Source organism: Ruditapes philippinarum, unplaced genomic scaffold (assembly GCF_026571515.1).
Source record: "Ruditapes philippinarum isolate M1 unplaced genomic scaffold, ASM2657151v2 ctg3080_1_1_1_1, whole genome shotgun sequence".
NCBI classification, from domain to species: domain Eukaryota; kingdom Metazoa; phylum Mollusca; class Bivalvia; order Venerida; family Veneridae; genus Ruditapes; species Ruditapes philippinarum.
This window is the reverse complement of record NW_026857125.1, coordinates 182,729-202,546: the sequence shown is the minus strand read 5'-3', so window position 1 is coordinate 202,546 and position 19,818 is coordinate 182,729. Positions and strand designations below refer to the sequence as shown.

General features: G+C 33.8%; 2 protein-coding genes across 2 annotated transcripts in view; one reads left to right on the top strand and one right to left on the bottom strand.

The window, feature by feature from the left end:
• The window catches only part of LOC132748847 (protein CFAP20DC-like), a 56,429-nt gene extending 46,706 nt beyond the window's left edge, over positions 1-9,723 (bottom strand). Inside the window, exon 1 of the mRNA XM_060738501.1 lies at positions 9,444-9,723. Coding sequence (XP_060594484.1) covers positions 9,444-9,464 — 21 coding nt within the window. The 5' untranslated portion in view covers positions 9,465-9,723. The remainder of the gene's footprint in view (positions 1-9,443) is intronic.
• A 903-nt stretch (positions 9,724-10,626) lies between these two features.
• On the top strand, positions 10,627-19,314 carry LOC132748844 (uncharacterized). Its single transcript, XM_060738497.1, has 2 exons — positions 10,627-10,828; positions 17,137-19,314. The coding sequence occupies exon 2, from the start codon at positions 17,144-17,146 to the stop codon at positions 19,289-19,291; it is 2,148 nt and encodes a 715-aa protein (XP_060594480.1). The 5' UTR covers positions 10,627-10,828; positions 17,137-17,143; the 3' UTR covers positions 19,292-19,314.
• The last annotated feature ends 504 nt before the right edge of the window (positions 19,315-19,818 follow it).

Genomic DNA, 19,818 nt, shown 5'->3' with positions numbered 1-19,818 from the left:
TTTTAATGACTGTAGTCGTCTGTTAGAACGACTGTCGCAAAACAACACCAAAACCTCTGATATCCGTTTAAAATTCCATGTTATTTAGTTCCAGCTTTTCATTGAATGGCACCTCGAATGTGTCACATTGAAAGTTCCAACTTCCATGATTAATGTACCGCCTTATTTTGTATACATCTGTAGGTGTTAATTCAAAATTTCAACATTATTATGTTTAAAAGATGAATTCTGTTTAAACCGGCGCAAAGGGAGCACTTGCACTTACAAAAGCAGCCTTTGGCACTCATGTGTATTTATGTTTCGGTTTTGCAGTTTCAGGCGTTTTTTGGTGATTGGGGGGGGGGGGATAAGATTTCTGTTAAGAAAATCATTAAAATACGATTTTCAATTTATTTCATAGTATATTTCTTAACTATCTTTGCATATATTTCTGTTTAAAGTGCCCAAGCTCATTTATGTAAGAAATTCAATTGATATGTTTTTAGACATTTAAACCTCAGTGGAGTCCCTTTAACTGCCTTTTTTATTTTATAACTCGGCCATGGTTTCCCATGTTTGAAAATACAATGTAATTGTAAGTACATCTAAATGAAATATAATAATACTATACATAATGAAGAAAGAAAGTTCTACAAAGAAGAATTTCAATTTGAATTTCACTCCATATCAATTTTGAGTTTATCATCATAAAACAAATATTGAGGACAGTTGTGTAGGGGAAGAAGTTAAAACAACCAAAAATAACTTAAAAATTCTGAAAAAAAAAAAATCTTAAATTTCAGACTATAAAATGAAATTTCAGACTGGCCTTTTCTCAAGTTTAGAAATTAAAGTCCCCAGTAAAATGCAATTGTCGCACAGTCATGACGGGGTTTATGATAAAAATGCAGCAAGATGGGAATTTAGTGACCGTAATTTAAACGTAGATTAACATAACAATGTAAGACAGATGGGAGAAATAGTCTGTTTTAATGACTGTAGTCGTCTGTTAGAACGACTGTCGCAAAACAACACCAAAACCTCTGATATCCGTTTAAAATTCCATGTTATTTAGTTCCAGCTTTTCATTGAATGGCACCTCGAATGTGTCGAATTAATAAACCGCCTTATTTTGTATACATCTGTAGGTGTTAATTCAAAATTTCAACATTATTATCTTTAAAAGATGAATTCTGTTTAAACCGGCGCAAAGGGAGCACTTGCACTTACAAAAGCAGCCTTTGGCACTCATGTGTATTTATGTTTCGGTTTTGCAGTTTCAGGCGTTTTTTGGTGATTGGGGGGGTGGGGGGTGGATAAGATTTCTGTTTTGTTTACATTCCTTGCTTGCCGAACCTTGTATTGATAATCATTATCTGTTTTTTACAATTTGGTATACATGTATAAAATATGATAAACAAGATCAACAAGAGCCGGTTGAACCGGCCGATGCTCCCCGAATAGGTTTTGGACACAGGAAGGTATACCTCTTGTAGTGTCAGAGTAATGTCACAGACAAAGTTCAAAGTGTAAAAATAACCCAAATGTTGTGCACAACACATTGTCTCAATATGGTGATCATTTTTGTGAAATAGTTGTAACATCATTTTGCTGCAAGGTCATGCTGTGACCTTGACCTTCAAGGTAGCAACCCAAATGTTGCATGCGACACGTGGATTTAATATGGTGATCATCTCTGTGGAATAGTTGTTAAATCCGACTTCAAGTACATGTAATGAAGTTATGGGCCAGACACGATTTTGCTGCAAGGTTATGCTGTGACCTTGACCTTCAAGGTGGCGACCCAAATGTTGCGCCTGACACATTGTCTCATTATGGTGATCATTTCTGTGAAATAGTTGTAAAATCGGACTTCAAATAATGAAGTTATGTGCCGGACACGATTTTGCTGCAAGGTCATGCTGTGACCTTGACCTTCAAGGAAGCAACCCAAATGTTGCCTGTGACACATCGTCTCAATATGGTGATCATTTTTGTGAAATATTTTTAAAATCCGACTTCAAATAATGAAGTTATGGGCCAGACACGATTTTGCTGCAAGGTCATGCTGTGACCTTGACCTTCAAGGTAGCGACCCAAATGTTGTGCATGGCACGTCATCTTAATATGATGATCATTTCTGTGAAATATTTTTAAAATCCGACTTCAAATAACGAAGTTATGGACCGGACACGATTTTGCTGCAAGGTCATGCTGTGACCTTGACCTTCAAGGAAGCGAGCCAAATGTTGCGCGCGACACGGCCTCTCAATATGGTGATCATTTCTGTGAAATATTTTTAAAATCCGACTTCAATTAATGAAGTTATGGACCGGACACGATTTTGCTGCAAGGTCATGCTGTGACCTTGACCTTCAAGGTAGCGAGCCAAATGTTGCGCGCGACACGTCGTCACAATATGGTGATCATTTCTGTGAAATAGTTTTAAAATCTGACTTCAAATAACAAAGTTATGGGCCGGACACGAATTTAGGACGTACGTACGGACGGACGGACTGACGGACGGACGGACAACCCGACGACCATATGCTCCCCCGAAATTTTTCGGGGAGCATAACAAGGAAAGGCGGCGTTCAATGAACGCAACCCCACACGACCCAGCAACAAGAATTAGCGAAAAGGAGCTCAGGAGGATCCCAAACAAGAACAGGACAGGGCGCAAGGGAGAGCACGGTCAGGCTTATCACTAAAATGATACATATGAAGAAATAATAGTAACCAACAAGGAATTCAAATAAAACAAATAAATTAATGATTAATAGGCCCACTAAGTAAACGGGCACAGGGGAAGGGGATAGGAAATTCGGGAAAGGGTGGGGACGAAATAAAGAAATAAAACTTGGGGCAAAAGGGGAGATACTTACCATAGACAAAACAACAACTTGAACAAGGGACACAAACATAAGTGTCACCAAAACAGTATGAAACAACAAGACATACACCTTATACATGTATAAGTCTCTTAATCTGTTCATTTGAAAATTCTTATCTTCTCATTTCTCAATGACTTTTTTGAATATCCTCTACTTAAAATTTATTTCAATTAAAATATGTGACCCTTCCCTTATAGTTACAACAGCATATGGTTGGATCACAATAAAGTTCCTTTTTAGTAAATTAACTAGAACTATCGCTGAATGCGATTCATACCCCCACCAATGTCCTTGACAGAAGACAACTTGGAAAGGTGGTTAAGGGAATAACTTAAGTGACACAAATACATAAAAAGAAATTATCTCTGGTGAAAAAAAGACTAATTGTACAAGTAATAGTAAAAATATCTATTATCAAATCATGTTCGAAACAGTTACAAATAACCTTTCATTTCCCCAATATACTAAACTTTTTATAAGTCAATTTTTGACCTTCAAGTGTGGCCTTGACCTTCAGCTGGCACAAGGGTAAGATGGGTTCTGCACATCGCCCAATTGGAGTGAATATTTGCAAGGGGCAGGACGTGAAGTGGTTGCACACTTGGTTCAAGCGAGCGAATTGGTTGCAAACTTGACAAAATGGCGAAAACGGCGTGATTTTTTGAAACGGGTGAACGAGTTTTTGCCAGGCAAGTGGGTTTCTTTGTTATTTTGAAGTTCATTAGTATGTCTATTCCATAATCCAATATATATGCCACACTCGGTTAAAGGTTTCAGCATCCTAGATTCTGTTTTGACGAAGTTATTGAAGATATAAACTGATCATGTAGATATTTTGAAATTTGACATATGACAGTTCTGGCCGGTTTTTCTCCTAATTTATTCAAATTTGGAAGTTTTTAACTGCATTTAACAATAACAAAATATGAGTCTGTCAATGCTGTACAAACGGTTTAGTTCGCAAGTCCGAAGATAACGTTCAATACACAAAAATATCTTGTTCAAGCACATTTTGGTTGCAGACTTATACTTCAAGCATTTTTGGTTGCAAACTTTTGTTATATAGATAGATATATAACACAATACAATGTATGCCAAATTAAAGCTCAGTTGTGTTTATCTTCATCATTTTTTCTCCTCGATATACTCCTTTTCTTTTTACAAAGTCTTAGGACTTTTTTTTATATCTTGGCATGACTAACTGTAAAGGAAAAGAAGAAAAAATAGCAACAAACAGCTTTCATTATTGTTCTTTTTTGAGATTTGAAATAAATTTGATTATATAGTAGATAAAAACTATATTAACATTGACACAAGGGCATTATTCACATGTTTCTTTAAATTGTTCCTTATTATTGACCAACCGAAATTTTTTCCAAATTCCCTAACTCGAACAATGACTTTAAGTAGTTTTGTCACATAACAGTTAATGTAAATAACCAATCGTATATCATTTATATTATGATCTAATAATCAAAATCATCTTTAGAATACCAATTGACATATGATGTACATCAAATCCGAAATATTGTAAACAAGCATGTACGTCATTTTAACTTTTGGTTTGTAAAAACATTTTAAGTACATGTCTAAAGCAACTGCTGATCTTTACATACGAAACAAACAAATTAAAATTTCTTGTGGTTTTGATAAACTTTGGACATTTTGCCGAATAACATCGTATGTGTGCACATGTCCTTATGTTTATGATGAAAATAATTCACTTAAATACAACAGGACTCTCACATGTATACATTTGTTTTGTATGTAGTTTTCATTTGCATTTTACATATGATGACATATTTTAGAATTGAAGTATCAATAAATATTTTTCTATATGCTATTATTTTGTTTGCAACCTTTTACTGATGATTATAGTATTGAACTGAGAACCATGTAATTTGAAACATAAAGTGAATAATTGTTGTAAAAGAAGAAAGTATAAATAACGTTTATAACAAAAAGAAGTAACAGAACATAAATGTCAATAATTGCCATTGAAAATAGGTTAATAGATATAACCTTCTACACTCCTTTTGCAAAGTTTTACTATGGATTTCAATAGAATAAGAATAAGTTTGCAACCAAAAATGCTTGAAGTATAAGTCTGCAACCAAAATGTGCTTGAACAAGATATTTTTGTGTATTGAACGTTATCTTCGGACTTGCGAACTAAACCGTTTGTACAGCATTGACAGAAACATATTTTGTTATTGTTAAATGCAGTTAAAAACTTCCAAATTTGAATAAATTAGGAGAAAAACCGGCCAGAACTGTCATATGTCAAATTTCAAAATATCTACATGATCAGTTTATATCTTCAATAACTTCGTCAAAACAGAATCTAGGATGCTGAAACCTTAAACCGAGTGTGGCATATATATTGCATTATGGAATAGACATACTAATGAACTTCAAAATAACAAAGAAACCCACTTGCCTGGCAAAAATTCGTTCACCGTTTCAAAAAATCACGCCGTTTTCGCCATTTTGTCAAGTTTGCAACCAATTCGCTCGCTTGAACCAAGTGTGCAACCACTTCACGTCCTGCCCCTTGATTTGAGTAAAGTTTGAAGAAAATCCTTCCATTAGTATAGAATTTATAGAGCGGACACAACATATTGTCTAGTATTGATTGTATGTAAATTTAAAGACTTAAAAAGGGGCATAACTTTGTCAAAATCCAATACAGAGTTATGAAACTTGACCTGCATATCGTAATTGTGACACCTCATATATCTTTTAAGTTTCAAGCAAATACCTATGCTAGGTTCCGAAATATTCAAGAACATGTTTTAATCTAAGAACATTTTCTAAGTCAATTTTTGACCTTCAAGTCTGACCTTGACCTTTAGCCTGCACAAAGGTGACATGGATTCTGCACATAACCTTGTTTAGGTGAACATTTGAGAAAAGTTTGAAGAAAATTCTTCCATTAGTATAGGATTTATAGAGCGGACACAACATATTGTCTAATATGTGATTGTATGTAAATTTGAAGATTAAAAAGGGGCATAACTTTGTTAAAATGCAATACAGAGTTATGAAACTTGACCAGCATATCTTAATTGTGACAACTTCATTTATATTTTAAGTTTCAAGCAAATACCTTTCCTAGATTCAGAAATATTCAGATAAATGTTAAAATTAAAGAACATTTTCTAAGTCAATTTTTGACCTTCAAGTGTGACCTTGACCTTAAGCCGGCAAAAGAGTGACATGGGTTCTGCACATAACCTTGTTGAGGTGAACATTTGAGCCAAGTTTGAAGAAAATCTTTCAATAAGTGTAGGACTTACAGAGCGGACACGACATACTGTGTAATATTTGATTGTTTGATATTTGACCTTCAATTGTGACCTTGACCTTGAGCTGACACATGGGCAACATGGGTTCTGCACATCCCATTGTTGAAATGAACATTTGAGCCAAGTTTGAAGAAAATCTTTCAATTAGTGTAGGACTTACAGAGCGGACACGACATATTGTGTAATATTTGATTGTTTGATATTTGACCTTCAATTGTGACCTTGACCTTAAAATGACACATAGGCAACATGAGTTCTGCACATCCCCTTCTTGAGGTGAACATTTTAGCCAAGTTTGAAGAAAATCTTTCAATTATTGTAGGACCTACAGAGCGGACACGACATACTGTCTAATATATGATTGTGTTTGATATTTGACCTTCAATTGTGACCTTGACCTTGAGCTGACACATGGGCAACATGGGTTCTGCACATCCCCTTGCTGAGGTGAACATTTGAGCCAAGTTTGAAGAAAATCCTTCAAGTGGTATAGGAGTTATAGAGCGGACACGAAAATGGAGACGGACGGACCGACCGACCGACCGACCGACCGACCGACGCGACAAAGCGAATCCATTATAGCCCCCCCCACATTTTGTGGTGGGGGTATAATAACGTATGTCAAGAAGACATTTATCAGTAGCTTTAATGTGGTATTATATATCATCGATGAAATAGAACTCTTGAAATATTATTTGTACAAGTACTGAATTATTTGAAGTGTATTTCAAATAGTTTCCTTCCATAGTTCTTTTACGTTCTTAATTGTCATATAAATATGCATGTATAAATGAAGTCAGTATTTTATCCGAGAGTCACATTGGCAGTCATTAGCAGTAAACAAGAAGGCAAACCACCTATTGATAAATGTTGAGTACATGTACAAAAATATTTAGAAAATATTAAACAACAGTACATGTACGGAGCCTATTTGCAACCGTTAAACACATTGGTACTTTTAAATTATTAAAAAATAATGAATAGATTTATTTCCCCGATATTTTTTTTTAATTTAATCTTCATGTGTAACCCACACTTACATGCTAGACACACTGGTAGCTACTACCAGCTTTCATGGAATCAATTTTTTACGATGATGTCATAACATGTTTGCCGAAGATATTGTAGGCAGTACAAATTTGAAATAAATCGCATGTATGCGTTAAGACCGATACAATCTAATATTTTTTCTTGGAGAAGTTAGTACTAAAAATTATATTTTATTGATTTTTAGAGGACAATGAAGTTACTTTCAGGTTTAAGCAATAAAAATCAGTCTAAACTATCGATAGTGTTGCTGGTAGCTTTTCTGTGCGTAAAAATGACAGGTAAAACTAGGCATAACAGTTTGACAGTAAGAAAAAAAGTCTGTAAAAATGAGTCAAACCGTTCACGCCGAATTAATTAGGCTAGGTATTGTAAAGTCTTACACAGTGGTATACAGACCTGTGTATAAATATTTGTATATGTCTTTGAGTGGATAAAGCAGAAATATATGTGAACCATATCAAGCCTTGGTTTTATGTAAACCCCCAATCTGCTAGATGAAGATAATCCAAACACTTGACAAACCAAGGTGTAGCACCAAAAGATGCGTCAAACATGTACTGTATACTGTTTATACTTACACTGGCTACTGTACTGGTCGGAGACCATCAACCGGACACTTTTGGAACATTTTTCCGTACAGATTTCATAATTTTTAACCTAGAGATAAAAAAATTTGACACAGTTCAGCTAGGTTCTTCTCTTAACTAACAAACTAGTTTGTTTATTTCTGATTGTATTGACACTTATATCATAGGCTCGACAAGGAGGGTATCAAAATTACCTACATTGTCTACACTACAGTACCATGTGTCCGGACAGATATGTACATGATGTGATTTAATTCAGATAAAAGCTTGGGTGTTTTGATTTTTGATTTGTAACATGTATGCTATTCAAAATGTCAGCAACAAATGCTAAAGTTTTGGATATTCTATTATTCATTCTGCAAATGATTATAGCTGGTATATGAGGTCAGGCATTGCTTTCATGACCCCCGAATTTCAACGTCAACATTCTTGAAATAGACATTAAAATATTACCATTTACGGAGGTTGAAATAAATTTATTTACTTAATTTTAAAAGAAACATGCACTTATTGTTGATAAAAAAGTGACTGACAACCACTGAACAAAGAAAATATTAAATTAAGCATTTTCGGGGCCGTCTGGGTTTGGTGGTTGTCCGGTTTTGGTGGTCCCCAACCATTACTGGCATGCGAGCAGTTCCCGTACAGAAGCAGTACCCGTATTTTTCATTTAAACGCTTGATTTTTACTTGCATTCTTCAAAAATTCATTTCAAATCAAGCAGATACATAAACGAGACAAAATCTAAGTGTCAGTTCGGCAGTTCGTATATATAAAGTCTCATTTTAAATCACTTTCACCTGTGCGTCGTCAAAACGTGACCTTGTTTTCCCTGGGGGATTCCGTCCTTGCGCGCATGCGCAAAAATACTTACACGTGAGGCTTGTTAAAGGGTTTTCCACATACCACCTGTTTACAAATAAGTAGGCAATGTGATGAAAACTTATTTAATTATCAGAATGTTGACCAATATTACTATATATAATAATTTTATGGCTTTGATGCGTAAAATATCATGCATACAACTTTACAAGCATGCTATTGCATGTGAATGCGTTGGGGTAACGGTACCGGGTAAAAGATACCCGCGTTTAGTCTACACTCTATTTCCTGAATTACATCTATTTATCTCTTAGATAATGGTCTGTTCAACAATTGTAAATGAAAAATAGGTCAGATATAATAAAATTGTATAATTATAATGAGTTAGATTTTATGTACGGGAACTACTTCTCTTCATACAAAATAATGGATAATTTCGGTACCCCATATGAGGCCTCATAAGTAAGGGTTATTCTATGTTTAGAACATGATGGAATTTCCATGATTTGTGTGACGAGCCGAATATTGATGTGTAACATTCAAATTTTGGTGAGTGAGCATAATAAAAAATAATGTTTACGTAAATATGATTTTTGTACGGGAACTGCTTGCATGCAGTACAGTACAGTATAAAATAAAGAAAGTAGCCGAAAAGACGAGCCTGGGTCGAAACGTCTAGGAAGGCCGAAACGACCTGATACACAACAGCAGGCCTATCAAATTTGATATGGGGATTATTTTTCACAAGAACTCAATAAATGAGTTGAACAAACGATTACCACAAACCTTATAACCATACACACCTGGTACTTGTCCTTAAACATCTTTAAATCTCAACGGTTCACCATAACTGGCATAAGATGATACACTGGAAAAATTGTGCAAGTTTATGCAAACTGAACCTAACCCAGCATGCTACAGAACTACACACAGTTCCTGGAGAAAATCATATTCTATAAAACTGTGTGTTTAAATTTTCAGTTAAAATTAGAAATCAGCAGAGCAAAGTATGAGTAAATACTAAATTTTATTTTCAAAAACAAAACAAAATCTGCTTTAGTCAGCCATATTTGTTTATTCGAGACGGGTAACCCAAAGAAATGTATTAAATAAAAAAGATCTATTAAACGCGGAAAGTTCTTATCATACGCGTATCCATTACAAAGGGCCTACAGTATACAGTAGTAGAGGATATTCAAGTTTTTCAATAAAATCATGATTTATTTTCATCGAGCGGTATGAAAATAAACATTTTATGAGTGGCGGTATCCTGTATTGAATTTTTTGTTTATTTTATACATTTTTATCTTTTACAGTAGCTCTACTGTACAGTAGACATTATTATTTGAAAGACTTTTAGTTTATATTATTTCACACATTACTGTACATGTCCCTCTCCTTTCGCCTCCCTTTTGTCCACTCCAGGTTTTTTTGGTGCCTTCTGGGTGCCCTACTTGGATGTGTCAGGGGGGAGGGGGGTTGGGGCTGCGTCCTGTGAACTTGTTGATCTAAAGTTATTCTTGTTTTTTTCCCCGTCTTAAATTCTATGTATTGACAGTACTTAGTCCGGCAAATTACATAATTATTGTACCAGTGAAAATACAGAAAATAGTTTTCACTGCAGAGAAAATACGGAAAATTAAAATACACATTTTATTTTATCAATATTTCTGAATATTTCTTTTATAAATATATACAGTAGGCCCTTCCTTGTTATTCTTGTTTTTCATATTTTGAAATTGGAATTATTTAAAACTAAAAAAAAAAAATCACCAAAAAAAAAAACACCTCATTTATTAAAGCAGACTCGTTCTGTTTGTCCAACTTTAATTTAACGACGCAATTCTTATCAAAAATCATTCAAGAATTTTTCGATTTAAGAAAAAATAAACAAGAGGAATCGGACATGCGAACACAAATACTGTAAACAGTCTGATTTTTAATGACGTAGATCTATTAATGACGTCAATTTTACGTTACTGTTGCTATTGACGTCCATTAGCTTACGCTTAAGTAGGTTGAAAACATATATTCCTTGGCGTCAATTAATTTTGATAACACTAATTAAAGCAATACTGGGACACTAGCCTGCGCAAACATCTTATCCGGGTGAGAGATGTTAAATATCATTTGTTTTTCGGCATTGGAATGAATACCGGGTTTCTTTACCAAAGGGAAGTTGACTTCTGTAAGTTTTTTCTATGCCTTCTTTATTTTGGTGCAGATCTATATTATTATGAGAAACAACTTTATCTTATTAAGATAATATAATGATAATATTAAGCTATCATTAATTTTTATTTACAGAGAACATACTTTCCACTAAAACAAATAAGTATTCTTTTAAGTGTTGGCCGACTTTAACGACTTTAAACCTTTAAAGTGTGATTTTTAAAGGTATTTTATGTTATTAATAGAATATATCATTTACAAAAAGCTATTGTAACATATTTTTGTATTTACTGTCGTGTTGTATTATCATGAAATTGTTATTTTTTTAATTATACAGTTTTAATGAAATACCAGTCCCGGCAGTTTATGATGATTATTAAAGTTTTTTGAAAACATTGGTCTAATGACCCAATTCATTAGGTGGCGGTGGCGGTAGCGGTAGCGGTAGCGGTAGCGGTAGCAGTAGCAGTAGTAGTAGTAGTAGAAGTAGTAGTAGTAATAATAATAATAATAATAATAATAATTATAATAACTTTATTTTGAGAGTAGGTGACATAATTAATAAACATACAACTTATTTCCAATACGGCCTTCTATACATACATGTATATAAACAGAAATCAGAAATAACAATAAACAGCAACGACAAACACTCTTACAAAATACATAGCATTTTTGTGGATTATAAATGATAAATTATGGAAATTAGTATCTTAACTTCGTATGCACATACAATCATAAAACAATGTTAACAAACAAACAAAGCGCTATAGAGAGCTATAGAGGGTTATTTCTGTTAAAATTCAGTTTTTAGCGCTTTAAGCTGTGTTTTTTTATTAAATAATCCTTTAGTTTTCCATTGATAGATGACAATTTACTTCGTAGTTTTATGTCAGTTGGGAATGTTTTCCATAAATGTGCCGCTTTGTATGTAAATGTTTGTTCATATAATTTGTCCGTGGCATGAAGTGAATAAGATCATTATTCGCTGAAGAGCGAAGATTATATCTATCATTATTAGAAAAAAACTAGTAGTTCTAAGAGGAGGATATTTTTTCGTTTGAGTGAAATGTGGAATATATTTTCACTCAACATGATAAAATGCCACATATTTTCATGTTGAGTGAAAATAAATACCATATTTCACGAAAAAAGAAAAAAAAACCTTTAAATTATTTAATTTCATTATCAAAGAAAAAATGGTTACGATGCGTCTTGTTTTGCACGCTATGTTTGGCGCTACATTGTGACGTCACGTAAACAACTCTTTTGAATAAAAGGTATTGGTGTTCGGATTTATTATCTTTATTAGACCATTTTCTATAATTTTAGATAGTTTTCAATACAAAATTCAGCAAAAAGTTGTTATTTATTTATATTAAGAGGATATTTTTTCGTTTGAGTGAAATATTGAATATATTTTCACATTTTATCATGTTGAGTGAAAATATATACCATATATTACACGAAAAAAAGAAAAAAATAACATTTTTATTTAATTTCATTATCAAAGAAAAATGGTTCTGAACCACTTTGTTTGCTGCAATTGTACAGCGCGCAGTAATATATTATTTATAGATGCGTCTTGTTTTGCACGCGATATTTGGCGCTACATTGTGACGTCACGTAAACAACACTTTAAATGTTTGTACAGAGTTAATGTTGGTATTGGTGTTCGGATTTATTTTCTTAGACCATTTTCTATCATTGTAGATAGTTTTCAAAACAAAATTCAACAAAAGTTGTTTTTTGTTACAAAATGGCGAAAGAAGTCCCTTAAAATAAATATAAGTTTTGACTCCGCCCACTTTCATATTTATATTTCATATTTATTTTTTACAAATATGAAATATATTTGACTGGTATAGCACCATATTTCATGGGTAAAATTAAGTAATAAGAGGACATTTTTTCTTTTGAGTGAAATATGGAATATATTTTCACGAAACATGATAAAATGCCACATATTTTCACGAGCCGGGACGGCGAGTGAAAATATGTGGCATTTTATCATGTTGAGTGAAAATATATACCATATTCCACGAAAAACGAAAAAATAACCTTTTTATTTAATTTCATTATCAAAGAAAAATGGTTACGAACCCCATTGCTTGCTACGCAGTAATGCAAGTAGTGCGCAGTAATATATTATTGCGTCTTGTTTTGCACGCGATAAATGGCGCTGCATTGTGACGTCACGTAAACAACTCTTTAAACGTCTGTACAGCCTTAATAACAGAATTAAAGATATTGGTGTTCGGATTTATTTTCTTAGTTAGACCATTTTCTATCATTCTAGATAGTTTTCAAAGCAAAATTCAACAAAAAATTGTTTCGTATTTATCAGATTTTTCAAACAAAATGGCGAAAGAAGTCTCTCAAAATAAATATGAGTTTTGACTCCGCCCACTTTCATATTTATATTTCATATTTTTTTAAAATAAATATGAAATATATTTGACTGATATAGCACCATATTTTATGGGTAAAATTAAATAAAGCACCATATTTCATGGGTAAAATTAAATAAAGCACCATATTTCATGAGTAAATTTTAAAAAAAAATGGTGCCAGATTATGTTCACGTTTAAAAACCAATAAGGCCATGTAATTGCATCTGTTTTCAAAAGTAACCAGATTTTGGGTATTGAATACACTTTTTGTTACATGCTGTTTCAGAATTATCCGAAGTGCCCTCTTTTGTATGTTGTATATTTTTTCGGTATCAGATTTGCAGTTTTATCCCCATATAGTATTGCAGTAGTCCATTGTTGACATTATGCAGTATAGTATAACATTTTCATATCATCTGTCAAAAAAATATGAAATTCGTTTTAAAAGTGCATTTTTGAATTGAGTTTATTTATTACATTATGAACTTGAGTATGCCATGCTAATTTAGTATCAACACATATCCCGAGAATATTTTGACTTGATACGTTTTCTAATATAGTGTCATTTATAGCAAGTTCGAGGTTTCTAGCCCGCTTAGTTTTGAATTTTGATACACTTAGTTTTTACTGGGTGCAAGATATATTATTATTTATAACCATTTGTTGACCAAGTAAAGACTTTTTTGGAGTTCTTTTTCAATAACGAGACTATCAGTATCGGATTGTGGAGTCATCAGCGTACATGTCAATGGTAATAGAATCTGACATTAATGCCATGTCATTAATTATTATATATAAGAAATAGCAAGAGTCCTAGTATTGAGCGTATTGAGCCTTGTGGAACTGTGTAATTTGTAAATTGATAATTCCTGTACATATAAGAAGAATAAACAGGCTATGGTATTTTTTTATTCAAAGCGTAATCTCATTATAATCATGCATTTCATTATAATCATTCATTTGCTAATTTTAGTTGCTAAATTTGTTCAAATGTCAGCCAATGAAGCCGTACAATGAAATACAAAAATGTAGCAATGCTAGTTGCACTTGCATCTTATAATAAAACAGATCGAACAGATCATTATTTTATTTTGACTTGTACATAATCACACATAGTGTGATAATTCATTGTTAGAAATGCATAAACAATACATTTTCAATACTTTTTTCACTGAATTGAAACAATCTTTAAAGACAATGTCACGTTACATTTTAATGACGTTATAGTTAAAAAATAATATATCCCAAACTGTGATTTTATCGCTCAATAACATCACTGTTTGGAGTTCGGATGCGCATCATTATATCACTCGGGCTACGCCCTCGTGATATAACTCCTCGCATCCGAACTCCAAACAGTGATGTTATCCAGCGATAAAATCACCGATTTGGATATATTATTTCGATTCTAGATAACACGACGTAAACAAATAAATGCTGCCGTACCTGCTATTAAACAAAATTGCGCCTGATTTGTTTCCGTACTTATTGTTTGCGCGTCGGATTTTATAGTGGTTACGTCACATGTATAATGATTACGTCACATGTCTAAATATAGAACGTCAAACAGTGACTCTATGTATAGGTTAGAGTGCATATTGGTTGTTCTTCGTAAATAAGAAAGCTAAAAAGGAGCGGAGCTTGCGAAGCGACTGTAGCTTTCTTATTTACGAAGAACATCCAATATGCACTCTAACCGGCTTAGTGCTCCGCCCACTTGCGTTTTATAATATAAAACGTCCAGTTTATATAAAATCTGTTCTATTAAGATTTGAAACCTGAAAATATGAAAAATCCTCGTCGGTGATTGGCTTAAAAATAATGGCGAGCACTAATTAATGCATATTCTAACACGACCCGCATTTTTCCCTATTGAACATAGAAGAACAGAAAGTGTGTGTTATTATGCAACAGATGCACAGTTTGACGTTCTATATTTAGACATGTGACGTAATCATTATACACGTGACGTAACCACTAAAAATCCGACGCGCTGAAAATAAGCTCGGAAACAAATCAGGCGCAATTTTGCTTAACTATCAAGTACCGCAACATTTATTTGTTAATGTCGTGTTAGAATCGAAATAATATATCCAAATCAGTGATTTTATCGCTTGATAACATCACTGTTTGTCGTTCGGACGCGCATCATAATATCACTCGGGCTACGCCCTCGTGATATAATTCCTCGCATCCGAACTCCAAACAGTGATGTTATTGAGCGATAAAATCACTGTTTGGGATATATTATTTCTTAAATAACACACACTTTCGGTTCTTCTATGTTCAATAGGGAAAAATGTGGGTCGTGTTAGAATAATTATTTTAGAACGTTATTTCAAATAACAAAACAAATTATATAAATCTACACGTAACATAATATTACATGGTATATTTTGGGAACACTTTTAGAATCTGTCCGTAGGCTAGCAAATTCCATGTTTTAAAATCCTTTCCGTAACCCCATTTCATATACCCATAACACTAACCCTAACCCTAGAAGTAATCTGAGTGATATTGTTGAGAAACATAAAATATTGATGATAAAATAATATAGTGGGTAAAATCAAAATGTTAAAGGGACTCCACTGGGCTTTTTTGACATGAAGAGACTGCAAATAAGTTTCCAAGATTGATGTTGTCGAGACAAATAACCTGTGCGCAAAATTTCAATCATTCGCTCACTTTGTTTTTCCAGAATAATTATTCTAATTGTGAATTGGAAAGCGTTGCAACGCTTTTCACTCAAATTGTGCATATAATAGCACAAAAAATATGATTTTCAAAATATTTCTGAGCATAATTTCCCATTTCAGTTTTAAGTGCCCCAGCTGATCTTTGTAAGAAATTCAAATTTTATGATATTAGGTTTTTGGAACTCAGTTGAGCTCCTTTAAAAAATAGCTGCGGACAGATTTTAAAGTCTAGCTATTTTTGTTGTATAACTAAGCAATACATATTCGCGTTGAGTCTGTCGATGAATGCAAAGTTCTGCTTTTAAAAACTGTTTTACAGATAATTTGTTCAATGTTGGAAATTACTATAAAAAAAAACCAGATACTATAACATATATACATGTATAGCATAGTCGTACGTGATATGGGTCTAGAATATAAGTTTTGGGGAATTACATGTAATATGATCAGCTTTCGTGAGAACTCGAAGAACGTTTTATGGAATCACTTATAGACGCAAACACCAGTTTGTGTTTTTTTCTACACAAGATCGCTCTTGAAAGACACGCTCTTCTATATAACATAACTGAAAATAAATAGCCGTTGTTGTAACTGTGACAAAATTGTAAAAGAGTCTGCTACTCAACCCAGAGATCATGAGTGCTCTGGCCTTGACTAAAAGTCTGATTATTTTCCCTCTTGTACCATTAATGTCAAAAAGTCGATTTGAACAAAGCGGCAATCAATTTATATATGCTATAATTACTGGTTTCATTTCAAGATGTTTAACCTTTTATTGCATGAGCATATTTTGAAAAATGGCTGTTTTCATTGAAAAGCTTCTTGTTACAAGTTCAAACTGATATGGCACTATAAAAATGCTTCAATACTGATCAAATTTGGCACAAATGTTGACTGGACCATAGCCTTTATAACAGCTTTCATGTTACCATGGCAACGGGGGTCGTCTCAAGATTGCAAAAAATCACTATTATGAGTTGTTCAATCCATCAAATCTGGTTTCAAAGTGATGTAACTTCTCAATGGATTGAGATAGGGTAAAAGGCTTTTCAGCGTTAATTGCATGTTACCGTAAGATCGATCTGATCCATTTTTAGCCTCTTACAAGTCAAAATTGTCTTGGCGATGGGGGTGGGCTACTTGCTTAGTGACTGCTAGTGACTGCTTTTAGCGGCCTTGCGTTTTGAACGTTTATAACATTAATAAGTAAATAAACGTCATTGTTTGCCTTTCAGCGTCTAGATGAGCATGACGAACCACTTGTGGACGTCAGAGTGTAACAAAGTGAATGTACGATTCACAAGTCACCATGATGTAAGCAATGAAAATGACGTAGTTGGCGTCATTGGATCATGCAAAACCCTAGGTAACTGGGAGCCAGAAAGTGCTTTATTGTTGGAGAGACGTGGTGTTAAAGGATGCTGGAGTTCACTGGTGAGATTACCACTATCCCAATATTTTGAATGGAAATTAATTGTTATAGATAGGCTAACGCGTGAAATCCAGAATTGGGAAGAATATCCAAACAGGTGGCATTGGATTGACAGAGGTCCTGTTGAAATAATAGCAGGATGGAATAGCAAAGAAATTACCCGATGTAGTTCATGTAGATGTTTAGTTGGACTCTGTTGTTGTACAACAATTTATTCAAATCTGATGCCACCAGAAGGTTTAGTAAACGTCACATTTAAAGTTATTCATAGCATCGATGACGTAAATGAAACGATAGCTCTTGTAGGATCATCAAAATTTCTTGGAGACTGGGATCCGACATATTCCCGGTTGTTTTCAGCGCAACATAATCCGGTATTAACCATCCAGTTACCCGTTAACACATGTTTCCAGTGGAAGTTAGCAATTCTTAACAGTCAACACAGAAAGGTGCTACATTGGGAAGAAATCAAACATCGTTCACTCAGTGTACAAACGTGCCCTGTGGAAGTTGGCGTGACTTGGGGCAAAACCGCTGAAATCGGCTACAGGTGTTTCTGGTTAGATCCAGATTGGGTTGTTGCACCATGTCCATGTGGTAGACGATACTGTAATAATAGAGACATCAAAGGGGATGCACGCAAAGTAAAAGACCTTCTGGATGTATTTGATAATACGACTAAAGTAATAAGCGATAATCGAAAACTCAAATCTGCTACAAGCGTAACATATGTCACACATGAAGAAACAGTTAAGACTATGAAAGAAAACTATGACCTTTTATATTCAGAAACAGATCAGCAAGATGGTATTACGTCATCTCTTTATAGACTGGAAATAGCTAAAGATGGTGATTCTCAAGAACAAATGAAGATGAACTTGACTGAGAAAAATATAAACAACAAAATAGAGAATTTAGGAACAGAGAAAAGCAAAGATGATGGTTTCCATCAAGAAACTCCACATTCAAACAAAAAAGCATGCGCAAAATATGTTACGATGTCATCCAATCAAACAAGTTCACTATCAACTGTAAACTCTGTTGAACCAAAAAGATTTACATCAGAAGTGGGCACCGACACTGTTCTTTTATCGCAGCTGGTGTCTTTACCTGAGAAATGTTCAACCGATTGTGATTCAACACAATCAAATAAGTCTTTCTTAGATAACACATTGGTTGAAAGAGATCTAACTAAGTCAGAAAATATGGAGGAAATTACCGATATTGTAGTATCAGACACTGATAATTCATTAACAACTATTAGTTCAATCAATAGCGATTCATCACAAGCAGAAAATGTTTCAATAACAAGTTGTTCAGCTGATAGTGAATCATTACAGACAGACAACTTGTTATTAAAGAACTATGCAGAGGATACTTATTTGTTTCACGGAGAAATGTTAAATGTTGCCCAAACCAAGAACGAAGTACTGAAAACGATCAGCTCCAACGGCGATTCGCTTGCAAATGAACAGCACAAGAAAATTTCCAGTATATCAGTAGTTGAAAAGAAAACTGTTAAGTTAGTCAGTTTCAATAACTTATTAAAGGGTGATATAAACATATCAAATGAACCTCTCAATACTGACAATCATGAGACTGAATACGTACCAGAGAGCACAACTGAGAAATTACTTTGCAGTGATAATATGACAGTGATAACGCAACTGCAAGATTTGTCACAACTTGACATTGCCTTAAAAAACGAACAAAAAAGCGAAGCTGCAGAAAACAAGCAAGCGAATGAAACAGAAAGAAACAAGTTATTGGAGGAACCGGATCAGATAGAACAGTCGGGAAGCATTCTGTCACAGCCAATTGAACAAGTTGAAAATATCATTTTGGATTGTTCAGAAAATGATTCCAGTTTTGTATCAATGTCATGGATTACAGCAACATCTGCTTTAGTTGCCGTAATTGTCGGTTCATGTATTGTTGATCGTTATGTGCGCAAATAAATCATTAAAATGTTGAATTTCAATTTGCTACCGTTTCGTTCTATAATATGACGGAACTTTTAGTAAAACCTGGCTGAGCATACACTGTTAATGCTTTTAGTATGTAACAGATCATATCCTTTAATCTTTATGGTTAAAGATGTGTTTAATGTCCATTTTCGGGTATGACGTAGCTACAATATATATAGAGACAGTTTTCCTCATACGATCTGTTCATATTAACATGTCTTTGCTCTGCTGGAAATTGGCAATTATCTAACGTCACATTAATGGATGAATATTTTATTTCACTCTAAATTTGTATTAAAAAGATTATTTCAAACCTGAAAATATGAGAGAGTACACTGATTAAATTGTCAAACCACAATCCCAGGAACCTCAAGTTCCATCCCGTGCAACTAAAACAATATCTACAAACAGGTTTTCAGAGGTGATCTAAAAATATACAAGAGCCATGCTAACATGGCCATCCCCCGCCGAATGTGTTTGCTCATTGAAATAATGTACATGTATATGTAGCAGATCAG

What these genes read in the sequence shown, in the direction of transcription:
- LOC132748844 (XM_060738497.1), top strand. Translation starts at nt 17,144, where the DNA reads ATGAGCATGACGAACCACTTGTGGACGTCAGAGTGTAACAAAGTGAAT.